The sequence below is a fragment of the Bicyclus anynana genome, chromosome 16 (assembly GCF_947172395.1).
Source record: "Bicyclus anynana chromosome 16, ilBicAnyn1.1, whole genome shotgun sequence".
Taxonomy (NCBI): domain Eukaryota; kingdom Metazoa; phylum Arthropoda; class Insecta; order Lepidoptera; family Nymphalidae; genus Bicyclus; species Bicyclus anynana.
In genome coordinates this window covers 524,295-540,422 of record NC_069098.1, presented here as the reverse complement: position 1 = coordinate 540,422, position 16,128 = coordinate 524,295, and the positions used below count along the sequence as shown (strand labels likewise).

General features: G+C 36.8%; 1 protein-coding gene across 1 annotated transcript in view; it reads right to left on the bottom strand.

Moving 5' to 3' along the window:
• Window positions 1-2,149: 2,149 nt before the first annotated feature.
• LOC112047582 (uncharacterized) overlaps window positions 2,150-16,128 on the bottom strand; it is a 36,295-nt gene continuing 22,316 nt past the window's right edge. The window contains exons 2-3 of the mRNA XM_024084721.2: window positions 13,169-15,729; window positions 2,150-9,252 (exon numbers count right to left, since the gene is read on the bottom strand). Of these exons, the coding sequence (XP_023940489.2) occupies window positions 9,138-9,252; window positions 13,169-15,729 (2,676 nt within the window). The 3' untranslated portion in view covers window positions 2,150-9,137. The remainder of the gene's footprint in view (window positions 9,253-13,168; window positions 15,730-16,128) is intronic.

Sequence of the window (16,128 nt, the reverse complement as noted above, 5' to 3'; positions counted from 1 at the left end):
CCGCCTTACGGCTGTCAACTTAAGATAAGTATGTATTCTTTACGACCGTGCAGTGGACTTATAAGACGGATGTCCTGGGTTCAATCTCCGGTTGGGCGGATTGAGATTTTCTTAATTGGTCCACGTCTGGCTGGTGGGTGTCTATAACCACCGCCAAACTCGTTTTAGCGTTCCGGTACGTTGTCGTGTAGAAACCGAAATGGGTGTGGATGTTTATCCTATTTCTAACGAGTTAGCTCGCTTCCATCTTAGATTGCATCATCATTTACTATCAGCTGAGATAGTACGAGCTCGTAAAGAATAAAAAAATATGCACACAGGGACTTTGGTTCGTCTGCGAATTTCCTCATTTCTGATTCGATCACGCAGAGAAACTCCAAGCATAACTGGGCCATCATGAATTTTAAATAGTTGTTGTAAGACTGTTCACTCTCCAGGCCGCGCTCCTGACGCGTAAGCTGGCGCAAGGCGCGACGTGCGGCACGTGTCGCGCGGCGGCGCTCATGGAGCCCTGCGATCCTGCGCACGGCGCGCCCCTCAAGCTGCCCGCGCTGCGCCCGCCGCCCGTCGGCGCCGCGGAGGAGCCCTGCCTCGCTGACTGGTCCACCGAGGAGCCACCGTTGGAAAGGTTTGGAAATAGAAGTTTACGTTCAGTAAAGGAGATGCTTTATTAGCGCTTTGCGTTACGTTAACGACCTAACCTCGTTACTGTCACCAGGCATATGTGTCACCGTTGGTGCGGCGGCTCGCACACGCTGGTGACAGACGCGCGCCGCCAGCAAGCGCTGCCATCGCTCCTGGTGCCCACCAAGAAGTACAGAGACTACGGTGACGACGGACGGGTAAGGTTTTAAAATATCTGCCGATGGACGTCCACATGGCCACTAGGCGTTATTGTTTTTAATTATTTCTATAGATGTTTGTTATGTGATCAGAACAGCCAAGAAATAATATGGGTACTGCTGTGGATAATCATGTGGGTAAAATGATGGCTAAAACTTTACTACAACTCCACTACCGCAAGAAGTGTGAGAAGCTACTCAACGTACAAGAAGTGTAGTCATTGCTGTCAGAAGACTAGATAAAGACTACTATTCTGAGATGGAGATATATACTATATTGAATTTTTAAAAATGCAATTCCAGACAGGATATCGGCTTATACACTATACTCGTATTGATGCACTCTGAAAGTTCAATCAAACGATAAAGTTTTACGAACTTTCCATTGTTTGTGTAGAAATTCCCTGTACTCTTGAGTAGTCGATATTTCTTGTTGTTCTACCCACAGACTGATTCTGACCAGACTTATGGGAAATTTTCCTTTAACCAGTCCTTAGTGTTAACTTTATATGAATAACTTTCCACCAGCTCTACATGATGGAAGAGGAGTGTCAACCATGCGAAGAGTGTAACGTGCTCAGAGAGGTGACGCCGCGAGAGAACATCCCCAAACGGCTTGGAGCCGGAGATATTATGTCTCCAAAACATTCCATCTTGGAGTGCTCTTGCCCCTTGACTAAGTAAAAACGTGAATTCATGATATCCTAGTTTATATTGTATACATCCTTGATCCTTCTTAGATACTTGGAGAAGGGAAATATCTATATTTACATACCATACAACGTCAGTTTTGCTTGGCATTTTTCTGGTCAACGAAGTAGGTTTTTTCACACCCAAAAAGGAATAAAGAAGCCTAAATCGTTGACAGGAATGCGGACCCTCAGAGGCTATTCTTTACCCGGTGAAGTACTCGCCGGGAAAATTTAGTTGTATACCAGGCTCATTCCATGACTGATCATGACCCTAAGTTATGTGAGCTTTGGTTATCATATCAAGTGCTGGTACCGCGCGATCGATGATGTTGCATCATGTCTTGGTGCCTTATCAGATATCTTTCGGTGGGTAACTAACTGACTGCCAGAAGGAGGGATCAAAGAGTTGACACTTGACGTATCAGTCATACTTGTGCCTGTCTTTTTCTCATCATCATCATCATCTTTCATGTTTAGATTGTAACCTTGAGTATGTTTGACCACCGTGTACCAAATTTGTTAGTTGTTGATTTATTTATATTTTATTGTTAATTTAATATTAATGTTTTCATAGTGTTTTTGCTTACGTTTACAGAGAATAAAAAATACGAGAACTTATATTTGTATATTTTATTTGTAAAAATAAATAAATAATTTAGATTTTTTGCAAAAGCGTATTTACAACTTAACAAGCGCATTGTAGAATAATTTAAATAAATAGTCTAATTACTTAGGATACCTACTTAATTAACAAAACAGTTTAAATAAATAGTCACTGCAATCTACAATTCAGTAAGTAAATACTGCCAAATTGTGAATTGTAAGTAAAATAACCTAAAATAAGATACAATAACCAATTTTAGTCAACTTATAGTTCATACGTGATATAACTGTATACGTGTAGACTATTTCTACTACTGTATCCTCTTCCGCTTCCGGTGTCACCGTATAAACACTAGTATTCTGTGCTCCCGTTTTAATAAATCTAAAATAAGTGTTTTAATCACATATATAACCTAAAATCAGTGACTTACAGTTGTTGGCTGATAGTACTAGTGTGTTACAGTGTGTTTACTTTGTATATGGACAAATTTCCTGGTTAATTTTGTGAACAAAACTTTTTTGGTCTCTTCAACACCAACCGTTATTTTGACAAAAGTGTTTAAAATACTAATAAACACTAATTAGCGACCAATTAAGTGACCGAAAATAACAAAACAAATCAGCTGATTGGCCACGGACGTCACTTATAGCTAAGTCAAAGTCAGTGTCAGTATTGCCATATTATATTACTTTTTCTGACATTTCCAAAGACAATTTCGGCCCTGAGCTCCTGCCTTTTGGCATAAGGCTGTCTATAGACGAAGTAAGTCGAAAAATCACTTCACAACTAGGATTATCGCGGTTTGAATACTATCACTTACATTTCAATATGGAGAACATATCAAATAATTCTGGATATTGCTCTGATAGTAATATGGGGAGCCGAGAAGACAGAACACCACCTAATTTTACTTCTTATAGAACCAAAAGAAGCAGAGAAACGAATATTTGTAGTGAATTTGATGATTTTAAAAATGAAATTAAATTAATGATACAATCTTTATTCTCTGCTCAGGCAAATGAACTACAAAAAATAGCTTCATCTCAAAAAGAGATTCAGAGTTCAAATGTGAACATAGAAAACTCGTTGGCTTTTCTTACCGTGCAAAATGAGGAGTTTAAAAATAAAATATGTTTACTCGAAAATAAAATAAAAGAGGACAGTCAGTACATTTCGATCTTAGAGGAAAAAGTTGAAGATCTTCAGAGATCCAGTAAAAAAAACAATTTTGAAATCAAAAATGTGCCGATTAAATTGAAAGAAACCAAGGATGAACTTATAGGCATGGTCATGTTTTTATCACAAAATATAGGATATCAATTTGAAAAAAAGGATATTACGGATATATACCGAGTTCGCGGAAAAGGAGAGAAAAGTCGAAGCACTCCCATTGTGGTTGAAACATCGTCAACGTTGTTAAAAACGAGCTTTCTCAAAAAGTGTAAAGAATTCAACTTAAAAAACAAGAGTAAGCTACGCGCTAAGCATCTTGGGTTCCGTACAGAGGAAGAGGTCCCGGTGTTTATTTCCGAGCAACTTACAGCAAAAGGATCTCGCTTATATTTTCTTGCTAGGGACCTTTCCAAATCTAAAACGTACAAATTCTGTTGGACGGCCTTTGGAAAAGTATACGTACGCAAAGATGAAAATTCACCTATTGTGAACATAACCAGTGAGGCTCAAGTGCATAAATTGTTACAAAAATGACTAGTTATTTTAGTTTACCAATGTATAATTCAAATAACTTATTTTTTAAAGTGTTCAATATCCTATTTTTTTACTACACTTCCACAAACATTCCTAGTAATAAGCTTTCTTACTTTTAAGTCTACGGGTACATGTGCTATGAACCTAGTATACACTAAAATACTTTTATATTTATATTTACAAAGCAGATATAATAATATAATACACTCTCATCACTACACTACTCGCCAAAATAAATTGAAACACACTTTTACTCTTACGTCTTGGAACCATGTTTTAACATTGCTAAGGTCACCATGCATGGTTCATGCAATTTACTTATACTGCTGTCTTACATCTCGTTGGATATTACTTAAACAAAGTACAAAGTATATTTGGTATATTCAAACATGGATAGTCAATTATCAAATGCGCAAGAAATAGATAATTCAGATATATCTCAATCATGTAACTGCGATCTAGAAAAATTAGACAACCACTTTCAGGTTAGAGATCAGGATATAACCGTCCTAAATCAAAACATTCGTAGTATCTACAGCAATATACACGACTTGGAAATTACGCTCTCATCATTTAACTTTGATACAGATGTAATCGTACTGACGGAATGTTGGCTTAATCCTGACAAAAATATGCCAATTCTACAAAACTATAACACTTTTGCAACCACTACTTACTTAAATCAAAATGATGGTGTGGTAATTTATGTAAAAAACTCGCTAAATGTCGACTCCAGTGAGATAATGTTATCAGACGCATCCTGTCTTCAAATAGAATTAGATGGTTGCATAATTATCGGCATATATCGTTCTCCCTCAGGTTCTTTTGCAGATCCATTTATCAACTCTTTAAACAGTTACCTCGAAAATTTAAAAACACAAAAAAACATAATTTTGACTGGTGACATAAACATAAACATTATTCCAAAAGTTACCGAACGAGCAAATGAGCGTAACAATAGATCTAATTACTTGAATATGCTCTCTACTCACGGATTTCTACCTGGGCATGTGCTTCCTACCCGTGGGTCAAATTGTCTAGATCACTTTTTCCTAAAAATTAATAAAAACAATACATCTGCAAACATAGTTGTTCTTAACACCACAATCACTGATCATTTAACTGTACTACTAAACTTAAAAAATCCTAAACGAAAAAATTATGCCCCAAAAACAAAAACTGTTACAAATTATGATGACGCTCTTAAAACTCTAACTGAAAAAAATCTTTCTCGATTACTTTTTTTTGATGACCCTAACTATGTAATCTATCAACTAATAAATGATCTAAAAAGTACCTTAGAATTAAATACGAAAACTGTATATATCCCAAGAAATAAACGCATTATAAAGCCGTGGATCACGCCAGGTATCCTGAGATGTATAAAAAATCGTAACAAACTACAAAAAAAGGTAAAACTAAATCCTCATGATGAGATAATAAAAATAACGTATAAGCGCTACAGAAACTATTGCAACAATCTTATTAAAAAATTAAAAATAAAATATGACAGAGAACAGTTAGCAAAATCCTCGAAAAATTCCAAGACCTTGTGGTTAAACATTAAAAAAGTCACTAACCTAGCGAAAACTCATAATGACAATACTACGTTGCTTAAACTTAGATCATCTCCTACCAACTCTGCTAATTACGTTAATGATTATTTTGCCAGTATTGGCAAGAAATTAGCAGAAGACATAATAACAAGTAATCAGTTGAAAACCTACACTCCAGACATACCCAATAACCAACTTTCATCTTTCGTGTTATTGGGTACTACTGTAGAAGAAATTACTAGTATAATTTCTGGTCTCAAATCCAAAAGCTCATCAGGCTGGGACAATATTACTACTAACTTCGTAAAGATAGCAAAGGAAGAGGTGATTCCTATTATTTGCCACTACACTAACCTGTGTTTCGAGAAAGGAGTTTTTCCGTCACCTCTAAAAGAAGCAATCATTACACCTATTCACAAGAGTGGTACCAAAACAGAATTAAATAACTACAGACCTATATCAGTCCTTTCAGTCTTCGCTAAAATACTTGAAAAGTGTCTTAATACAAGGCTCATTAACTACTTTGAAAAATTCAACTTATTATCAAACTCACAATTTGGCTTTAGAAAAGGAAAATCGACTGAAGATGCAATTCTTAGTCTAAGTTCCTCTATAATTGAACAACTTGATAAAAGAAGAAAATGTCTGTGCGTTTTTCTAGATTTAAAAAAAGCGTTTGACACAGTTTCAGTACCTCTTCTTGTGAAAAAACTAGAGCACATGGGAGTTAGAAGCAGTCCATTAAAATTATTGCAGGACTACCTGACAAACCGAACGCAAAGAGTTAAAATAAAAGAGTATGTTAGCGAAGTGACAAACATATCTTACGGTGTTCCACAGGGAAGTGTCTTAGGGCCTACTTTGTTTCTTGCATATATCAATGGTATATGCCACCTAAATCTTACAAATGCTAAAGTATTTTGCTATGCTGATGATACTGCCATAGTGTTTTCCGGAACCTCTTGGAAAGAAGTTAAAAGCCGTACCGAAGAAGGTCTCTCCAAGATATCCTTGTGGCTAAATTCAAATCTTCTTACTTTAAATACTGATAAAACTAGTTATATTTGTTTTTCAATAAAAAACAATACACAACCTGACGACAATTTTAGTATAAAAATTCACACATGTAACGATCTAATTAGTCAACATTGCTCTTGTCCTAATATTCATAAAGTATCTTCGACTAAATATCTAGGTATCATTATCGACCAAAATCTATCATGGTATCCCCAAATTGAATTAGTTGCCAATAGAGTAAGAAAATTAACTTGGATCTTTAAAAAATTGAGGCTTATTGCTCCAACTGAATTACTTATGAAATTATATGTAGTTTTAGCCCAATCGGTAATATCCTATTGTATTTCTTTGTGGGGAGGCTCTGCAAAAACGCGATTTATTGAGGTAGAAAGAGCTCAGCGCTATTTATTAAAAATTATACATTTTAAATCTTATCGACATCCTACTGACCTTCTGTATCTATGTAGCAATGTGTTAACAGTAAGACAACTATATATATTAAGTTCCATTTTAAAACTTCATAAGTCTCTTCGCTTTGATCAGTCCATTATAAATAAAAGAACTCAAAGTGCAGCATTCCCTATGGTCATGTCTAAAACTGTATTTGCAGCGACCCAATATAAAAAGCAATCTTGTATGTTATACAATAAAATAAATAAACAGTTAAATATATATCCACTAAATTTGTATGATTGTAGAAATAGGGTGAGTGAATTTTTGAAAGGGCTTGACTATGATCAAAGCGAAGATCTCCTAAAGATTGTTAAATAAATTAAAATAAAACAAGGGGAAGGAATGCCACACATTCACACACACACACGCAAACACATACACACACACACACACACACACACTCTCACACACAACTACACGCACGCACGCACTCACACACACTTATGTACTCCATTTTCAATTCATTTTCTTTTGATGTGTTTTTTTCCTTATAACGTATAATAATATATTAATTACTAGCGAGAGCGAGACCTTCTGACACAGGTTTTCACTTAAAAGAAGGTCTCAGCCCTACTATGTAATGTAATGTTTATAAAACGAATAAAATTCATTTTTCATTTTTTTTTTTTTTTTTTTTTTTTTTTTATTTAATAGAAAAAATAAACAAGCTATAAAAAGATGTCTTATTGTTAAGTTATTAAAAGGTACAAAATTGTAACTCAGAGAATTTTGAATTTCAAAAGTCGTTATACAAAATGGTAACAAAATCCTAGAAAAAATCTGTATTTTTGAAGTGAAACTTTTTGGTAATAAAACTTTATGAATACGGTGGGGATAATTATACGAAATTTCGAAATAAAAAACAGTATCAATGTAACCTGAATAGTTTCAGTTAAGTTTGAAATCCAGAATATGAATTGATCAGACGCTTGAGTTTATGTTATAAGCTTTTAAAATCGTACAAATATAAAAGTTCCACTTCTTTCTCGTGAACACGCTTAGGATAGATTTATTTACTCCTAGGAACGACTTAATATGGCTAACTCATTTTTGTCACATTATTTTATTGGAGGCTATTTTATTATATTCTAATGTAAATTAACTAAAATATTAATAGTATACAATAAATTATTAAGTACTAGTATTTATACAATATTAATTTTAAGAAATTTAAATTCAGGGAGTAGGGATATAAAATGACAATTCAACATTGCTACAAAATGCTATTCTCAATGACAATTGACAATGCATATGCCTGAAGCCTCCTGAAGCATTAGATTGAGGTTTATTCAGTATTCATGAAATTAGTATTTTCATGAATTTTTATTCATGAATTTAGTATATTCATATCGGTATACCTACTCTTACATATGTATTTTCTTGGGCTTATTTTAGCAGTAAGTGTAGCGACACATCTGCGGATGGTGTGACGGCTTACGTGCGTCTTCAGCTGAACATTCCGCTGCGAACGTCCCGCAGGTGCTTCGCTACACTAGGTACGTACATGTAAGTATAATAAAAATCACCAAATTGGTGATGGTTTAACGCATGTAGGTAAAATATGTGTACCTATGCAATCGTTTGTTTCGTTAAATACATATTTTCTTTACGTATACATTCGCGATTTAGGTACTCTTCTCATTTGGAATTCCTAACTCAATAATAACACACCATCATATTTTAATTTTTTTAAAACCCGTTCAACAAGGAACCGGTGCAACCACTCATAGTCAGTCAATAATTGCCCATGAACATATTTTTGCTTTGCTGGTTTTTTGTCTTAAGTTTATTGAGAAAATATGTAACCGTGTGCGAGGACCTTATTTATGAGTGTTATTACAAAACATTGCTTTGTGGTTCAGCTATGAGTTTTCGGATCATGAGGGAGATTCCAGGGTTCGAATCCTGCGTCGGGCTATAAGAGGTACTGAATTTTTCAGTTAAAATTCTCAGCCCGGAGTTTGGAAGTTGGTGGAGTTACGAGTACACTGTAACTCGGACAGCATGTTGAGCCGTCCGTCCCGGGCATCATCATTAACATCTGATAATGGTCGTTAATGTATTTATCACCCTAACCGCCAAACCACATTGGAGCAGCGTGATGGGTATCTATTTCACCTATCCTGCAGTGAGCCATTAAAATAGGCTGATTCTGAACATACAGTTTAATGCCATATCACGGCAAACTTCTATTGGTATTAAGACGTATTGTTATGATGATATCGTATGATGCTGGTCGTGGGCGGTGTGGCGTAGTCGTGGTGGTCTACCGAGGAGAGTCGCAGACGAAGCGGTGGCAGGCGTGGTCCCTGCTGGCCGCCATGACGTCTCCCAGCTGCTGCGACACCGCCGCCGCGCTCGCGCTGCTGCCTCGCGATAACCTGGAAACGACATCACCATTCATTATTATCAGCCTATTTTAACGGCCTAGGCCTCCCTTCTAGAGGAGATGGGATACGACGTTCAACGACATATTTTAGCCTCAGTAACGTAATCAATAACCACTATTGTCGTACCCATTCTTAAAATAGTTTTACGACTAATTAATATGAAAAGGAAGTAAAAAACATGCCCTTTCATTACTCCACAAAAAGTAAAAGTTACGATTACCAGCGCGTAACCAAGTCGTAAGATTCACAGTAAATCAGCTCGTTGATATACAAACGACCTTAAGAACGGGTCGGGTTGTCATCTCATGGTGTCACATTACCATAGCATTGAGTTACGTTGTTTCCGCAGTAAATAACGTGAAATGTCGGAGATTTCCGCCGCGGCCAGAATGTGGTCAGACCACTTTCACTGGGCGCGCTCGTGGTCGGTGCGTGGCCGAATATTATGTAAGTGGGTTGTTGCGACGCGGGAGAGTGCACGGGTGTGACGGACAGGGGTGCCACATTCTTTGGACGTTCAGGTTCAGTGCTAACTATAAGACAGTTGCTAAGACTAATGCAAAACGTAGTTCAGTATAGACTGAACTACGTTTTATACTTAATTTTATTTAAAGGTGTTCCTGATAAATTTATGAGTTCACGGGGATCCTCTGGTATCGGGCTAGGGGATCCTGTTGGACCGCTTCTATTCAAATAAGACGATAATGGTGAACTGACATAATTTGTCTCAGCTGTGTAAGTTACAGTTCACGTTACTTTTTAAGCAATCCAATTTTTCAAATTTCATTTAAGTAATTCATTTTTAATAGAAACGAAGGCTTTTTAAATTTTCAAGTAATTTATTTTGACTTGTTTCCTAACGCAACTTTAAGTAGACTAATAAAGTAATTACGGCACTTATGATGGTAAGTGGTAACCCTGGTGGTGTTGGACGGCGGCACGCTGTCTGTGGGTTAGTTTTTTTCTCACGGAGTGACCGCGCTGCTGGTTGCGTCAGAGCTACTCGCTGGACTTGATGATGTAATGATACATGTTTTCGTTTTGTCTAATTTATGTTATGGCTTGTCTTTTTGGAGAAAGAAACAAAGAATTAAGAAACAAAACTATAGTTTATTACAGAATGAGATGTGTCTCTCGATGATGGTTGGTATATCTTGGGAAATTTCATTGATTCTCTGAATAAAAACATCATCATTATAAGCCTATACCAGCCCAATATTAGCCTATACCAGGCCTACCTACTCTTATAGAATACGGGATATGGAATTTAAACCACAACGCTGCTCCAATGCGGTTTAGTGAGCTTGAGGTACCTAATGTTAAATCCTTTAATGACCACTATCAGCTGTTAAATATAAAGACCGGGACCGTGCTAACTTCGATCTGAGCATTTTCTCTGAAAAATTTCTAGCTCATTAAGTAGCCTGCCATAGGTTGAATAAGTAAACATGTCGGCCACTCAGGATTATTTTAATCGGTCTTCAACTGACGGAGAAATAGATAAAGCCTATCATTCTTAAGTCTTTTGATATAGCAATATCTGTAGAAAAATGGAAATAATAAGAGAATATAAAGACGAAAAGTTTGCAATAAATATAATAAGAATAATTCATGATTATAGTTCTGTAACGCGACGATGCAGTCGGCCAGTCGCTACGAGTTGCTAATGAGATGAATCTCCATAATCGTCTTTATGACTTCGCTGACATAGTTTCAGTTAATGAAAGCACTTCATAAAAGTCTTCAGTGAGAAGGAATACAAACAACAAGGTACTCGTAGTATAGACAATGGGTTTCTCAATTATTATAAACAAGAAAGCTTTTATCAACTTTAAAAAATAATGGATGGTAAACAGGATAAACTTTCTGATGATGTCTTTCTGATGTCCGAAGAAATGAAACGTGTTTTTAAATATTTGGATTTTTAATATAGAAAAGACAGTGGCGTAGCGTGCCTTAGGGGCCCTGTACCTAAATTAGTTGTGGGTCCCAATAGACGAGCGGCAAATCCCGAAATATCTCTTTAGCTATCGATTTACTCTACCCTAACTCTTTCAACACAATGTATTGCTGTTTTACTTTTGTCATTTCTGCAGTTTTTTTGGTTTTATTTCCCGGGAATTACCACCATTTATTATAAGTGATACTTATTTTAGATTACTTTTTACAAATTTTAGCTTACATACGTAAGGGGTCCTTGTATTCCGGGGCCCCCGTATCATTGATACGGCTGATACGGCGGTAGTTTGTACATGCTATATAAGGAATTACTGTTAGTCACTAAATTCAGGGTGTTACAGGTTTAGTTGAATATTTATGTTGCCTTGGTTATAGAGCCTTACAAGGCGGTTTGATGGGGCACAGGATGTATTACGAAATCGTGGCTCACAATCCAGGCCAGTCAGCAGCTGCGTAGCCTCGACACAAGTACCTTCAACAGCACAGCTATTTGTAAACTAGAGCGTGACGGTATACTCCTAATGGGTAATATTTGTTTAGCGTAAATTTTATCATTTTCCTGTCACCTTGTTCTAGTTTTATCAGATTTATAGTCTTTCTATTCCAGATTATTATCAGAATTTTAAGTTGATAATTTGATTCCCGTACTTTTGGTCATTAAATTCGCAAAAACGACTTACTTCATTTTATTTTAAAATGTATAAGTTAAATTATAATATATTTTATTTTATTGTTTTAAGACAGCGTTATTTATCACAGATTTTGGTTTATTAAGCAGATTAATGAAATTTATGATGTTTTGTTTTTGGATTCCTTTCAATTTCATTTTGTGAGTTGAAAAAATTATCCCTTCTCAGTGTTTCGTGACACGACAGAGACGTGTTGTAGTCAACCAAAAAATTCTTTATAAAAATCGGCAAAAAATCAAGCATAACATCTTTGTTGCTCTGTGCGGCAGGTCATCTTTAATTAATATCGAAAGAAAGTATACATTATCGTAGTCATCTTACATAACAATGCAAAAAATTTTACACAGGCAGATACCGATATTAAGTAAATATATTATGATCACATTGCGTCAATGATCACTTTGTGTTAACCGTATTTTTTACGAGGTGTCCACTGACCGGTAGACAGTTGTAGCTAAAAAAAAAATATGTAAGGTTGAATTGAGAAACCTCCTCCTTTTTTTGAAGTCGGTTAACAAATGGTAGGACAATATTTGAGCCGGTGTTTGATAAACGGATGAAAGAAGAACTGTCATGTCTAAACTGTTTTAGTTACCATGCTGTAATAATTACTATCTAAACTTGCTACATTTATTTAGCAACAATTATGTAGGTTTAATCCGCATTAAACCAATGCCAATCCGCATTGGGCCAGCGTGATGGACTATTGGTCTAAGCCCTCTCATTATGAGAGGAAACACGAGCTCAGCAGTGAGCCGAAAATGGGTTGATAACGATGTAGGTTTAAGTGCATGCACCTCCAACTTTTCAGTTGTGTGCATTTTAATAAATTAAATATACTATTTAAATACTATTACTCCTGTCTGTTGTCATTTAAAGAAGGCTGCTTTCGTATCTGTCATACTTAGCATAGTGGAGTCATTATTACATTTACTAAGCACTCCCACAAAGCATCTTACAATTTCTTGTCTTATTGGGTCAACGCACCCGGTAATACTCGTATTTCATTGCAGCCTTGGACTTATAATTATCATCTCGTTTCATATTAAGTTTGAAAAAAGCTTCTTGACATTAATTCAACTTTCGAGCCAAGACGTTTATTAAATCTTTTGTTAAAATAACTGATAATTAGCACATTTTAACTTGGGTTGTTGTTATGTTATAGTTCTAGAGCTTCCTTTAAGAACAGACGTTATGTGTGTTACGAAAAACAATCAATTTAGCCTTTTTACTAGAAAAAAATATTCATTGCTACTTACATTTTTAATAGCGACGCCATTTTCTTTTCCATCGCGAACAAAGAGTCTGATGATTGAGAAGTTAGCACCTTACAGAACGTAAACTTGGCACACTGAGAGTCTCTCCAATCCGTCTGTTTCACTAGATCCATCGCCGTAGCCGTCAAACTCGGGGCTCCTGGACTACCATCGAGGTGTTGCAAGTCCTCAGATACTTCGTCTATGGATCGCTTGACGTTTCTTCTTTGTCTGACGAATATATTTTGATAAGGCTCATAGTAGCTGACGGCGTTTCTCTTTGAACGGCCAGTCTCTGTTTCAGGTGACATGACGACGTACACATTCTCGCTCGGCATTTTGTAATTGTCATCGTAGTATTGCTGTCTGCTGAGTATCTTCCTATCTATATCGTATGGTGCATTTGCAAAGGCTCTCTTATGTTCTTTCTCCAATTCATCAGTGTCATCTCCCGTTCTCCCACTACGCATGAGGTTAACGTCTAAAAATCTTCCAACAGCGACTGCACCGAGCCCTAATGCTGCTCCTCCAGCCATGAGACCAATAGCAGGCAGCATCGCTGGAGCCCCAGAAGCAGCTGCCGCAACACCGATCTTGTCTTGAGCGTATCTCTGAGTGATAGAATTAGGTGAATATAGGCCAAGGTTATGTGATATTTTCTGTGTAGCTTCAACGAGGGGATCTATTACAGGTTGAGTTACTTTAGCAATTGGGTCAATTATGGGCCTGGTTAGTTGATGAACGGTCTGACTTGCTGTGTTAATCGTGTCCTTCATTGAGTCCGTGAATCTTTGCCACAATGAAGGTTCAGGAACACGTTTTATATAACCGTAGCCATAACCGTAAGGGTATCTGTTTTGCGAGTTGTCGTAGTAAGCAAATTTATTATATTCGTCTTCGTAATACCTATTAGCATTTGGTCCGTTACTCTGACTGCGTTGTTGATTGTAACCATTAATAGGCTCCATGGGATAGGGATGAGCGCTTTTTGGAACACTTGTTGTGTAATATTTAACTTTACGTTCCTTATCATAATTATCAATGCTGTCTCGAGTAGCTTTAGCAGGTTGCACTCCTAGCTCAGGGTGTGCATATTGAAGAACTGGATTTCTCACGCTTTCATCGAAACTTGGCTGAGCATTTTTGGGCGTGTAAATTACAGAGTTAGGAAAGCTCACTTCGCCGGGGTGTTGTAGCATTCGTCTTTGGATATGGCTTTCGGCGTATTCCAGATCACCATTATGAGCTCGAGAACTACGCCCACTGAAGTAGTCTCGTTTGGATTCTTGTTCATTAATTTGCTTAATGTATTCTATTAGTTTTGAGTTGGCTACTTTAGAATTATCAGCTTTTGTGAATGGACCATATCCTGACTTCACAAAATGGTTATCTTTTTTAGGTTTGCTATATGTATAAGTGGTCGGGATGAAGTCGTTATTTTCGAATTTTATGTTATCAAACTTTGTGAAAGGACCATCTTGCTGTTCAAAATTATCTTCCTTAGTGAAGGGGCCCAAGTTTTGAGATGGATCTGCGGCTGTTAGATCTGGATAAACATCAGCTTCTGGCACAGCTTTCGGTGGGCTATATCCTTCTGGGTAGGGTAATAGTTCACCATTGACAACTCTCGCGTTTCTCCATGTTTTCTTATCAGATTCGTCATCAGGCATTCTTACACCTTGTATTTCCGGTATGCCATCATCTCCTAGTGTCAATATAGATCTTCCACGTTTATTATTGTACTTTTCAATAGCTTTCTTTATATACATGGGATCAGAACTAACCATAACTGGATCTGGTACATTTGCAGATTTGCTCTCACCTTCAGACACTTTTGTACTTACAACTTCTATATAAACTGGATTGCGATCATTCTTTATAACAGGATTATTAGGGTCGAATCTATAACTTTTAGCGGGTCGATTGTAATCCATAAAACTGGTAGTAGTTATGTACACTTTTTTATTTTCGGTCTTCTTATCATTATCGTATGTTGGATAATAATTGGAGGTTTCGGGGTCGGCTTCTGGTTTTCCACCATCCTCTTGTATATGTGACTCTGGATAAACTGATACAGGTGACCAGTTTCCGTATTCCGCTTTTATGTCAGCAAAGTCGTCGTGTTTGTTTCTGTTTAAATAATAATCGAAACCAGCTAGATCGCTGCTGACTGTACCAAAATTAAGTTTTCTTTGGTCTCTACTTTCTGTCTTATTCTTGTTATCGTCTGTGTTGTTCACTCTTGCGGTAGTCAATGTGGTTCTGACCGCTACAGTCGTCGGTGCAGGAGTAGTGCTACTCCCGTGTGTTGTTGACTTTGCGTCTTTCTTCTTGACTATTAACTGTGTTAAATGTCCTGACTTGGTCCTCACATTTAAGGTCTGAGTCTCATGTGGGTTCAGACTTCTGGAGACCTTCAACTCTGTTCGAGTGGTCCGTGAAGGGAGGATGGTTGTTCGTATCGTTTTTGTGGTTGTGGTGTTTTCACTGGAGTCTGCGTTAACAGTGGCTGCGCAGACCAGCCAAATTATGGCACATATCCGTATTAGGCTTACGGAAACCATCTGAAACAAGAAGAGAAAAGAATAAGTATATATATTTTACAAAACATAATATGTATGAGCATTGAGTGTGGTAGTCGTAATGTGATTATTTATTTCATAACTTATTTATCAGTGACTTGTTATTGGCATATCTGAGACCGCAATGTATCTCGTTATAATTTAATATTTTAAAGTAAGTTTTAATTCGTACATTATAAGAAAACTTCAGAGTAGGTACATTTTAAAATCGTAAAATTAGAGTAGACGTTGTCGCTCCAGATATTATGACGCACACATTGTTCTTCTCTAGCCACGACCTAACCCTGACCAATGTCCGATGCCTTGTATGGGTTATATTCAAAGCAAAACATTGCGTTGTGAGTTATGGGTCTACTAAGGTTAAGCTTATGCAAGGTTAAG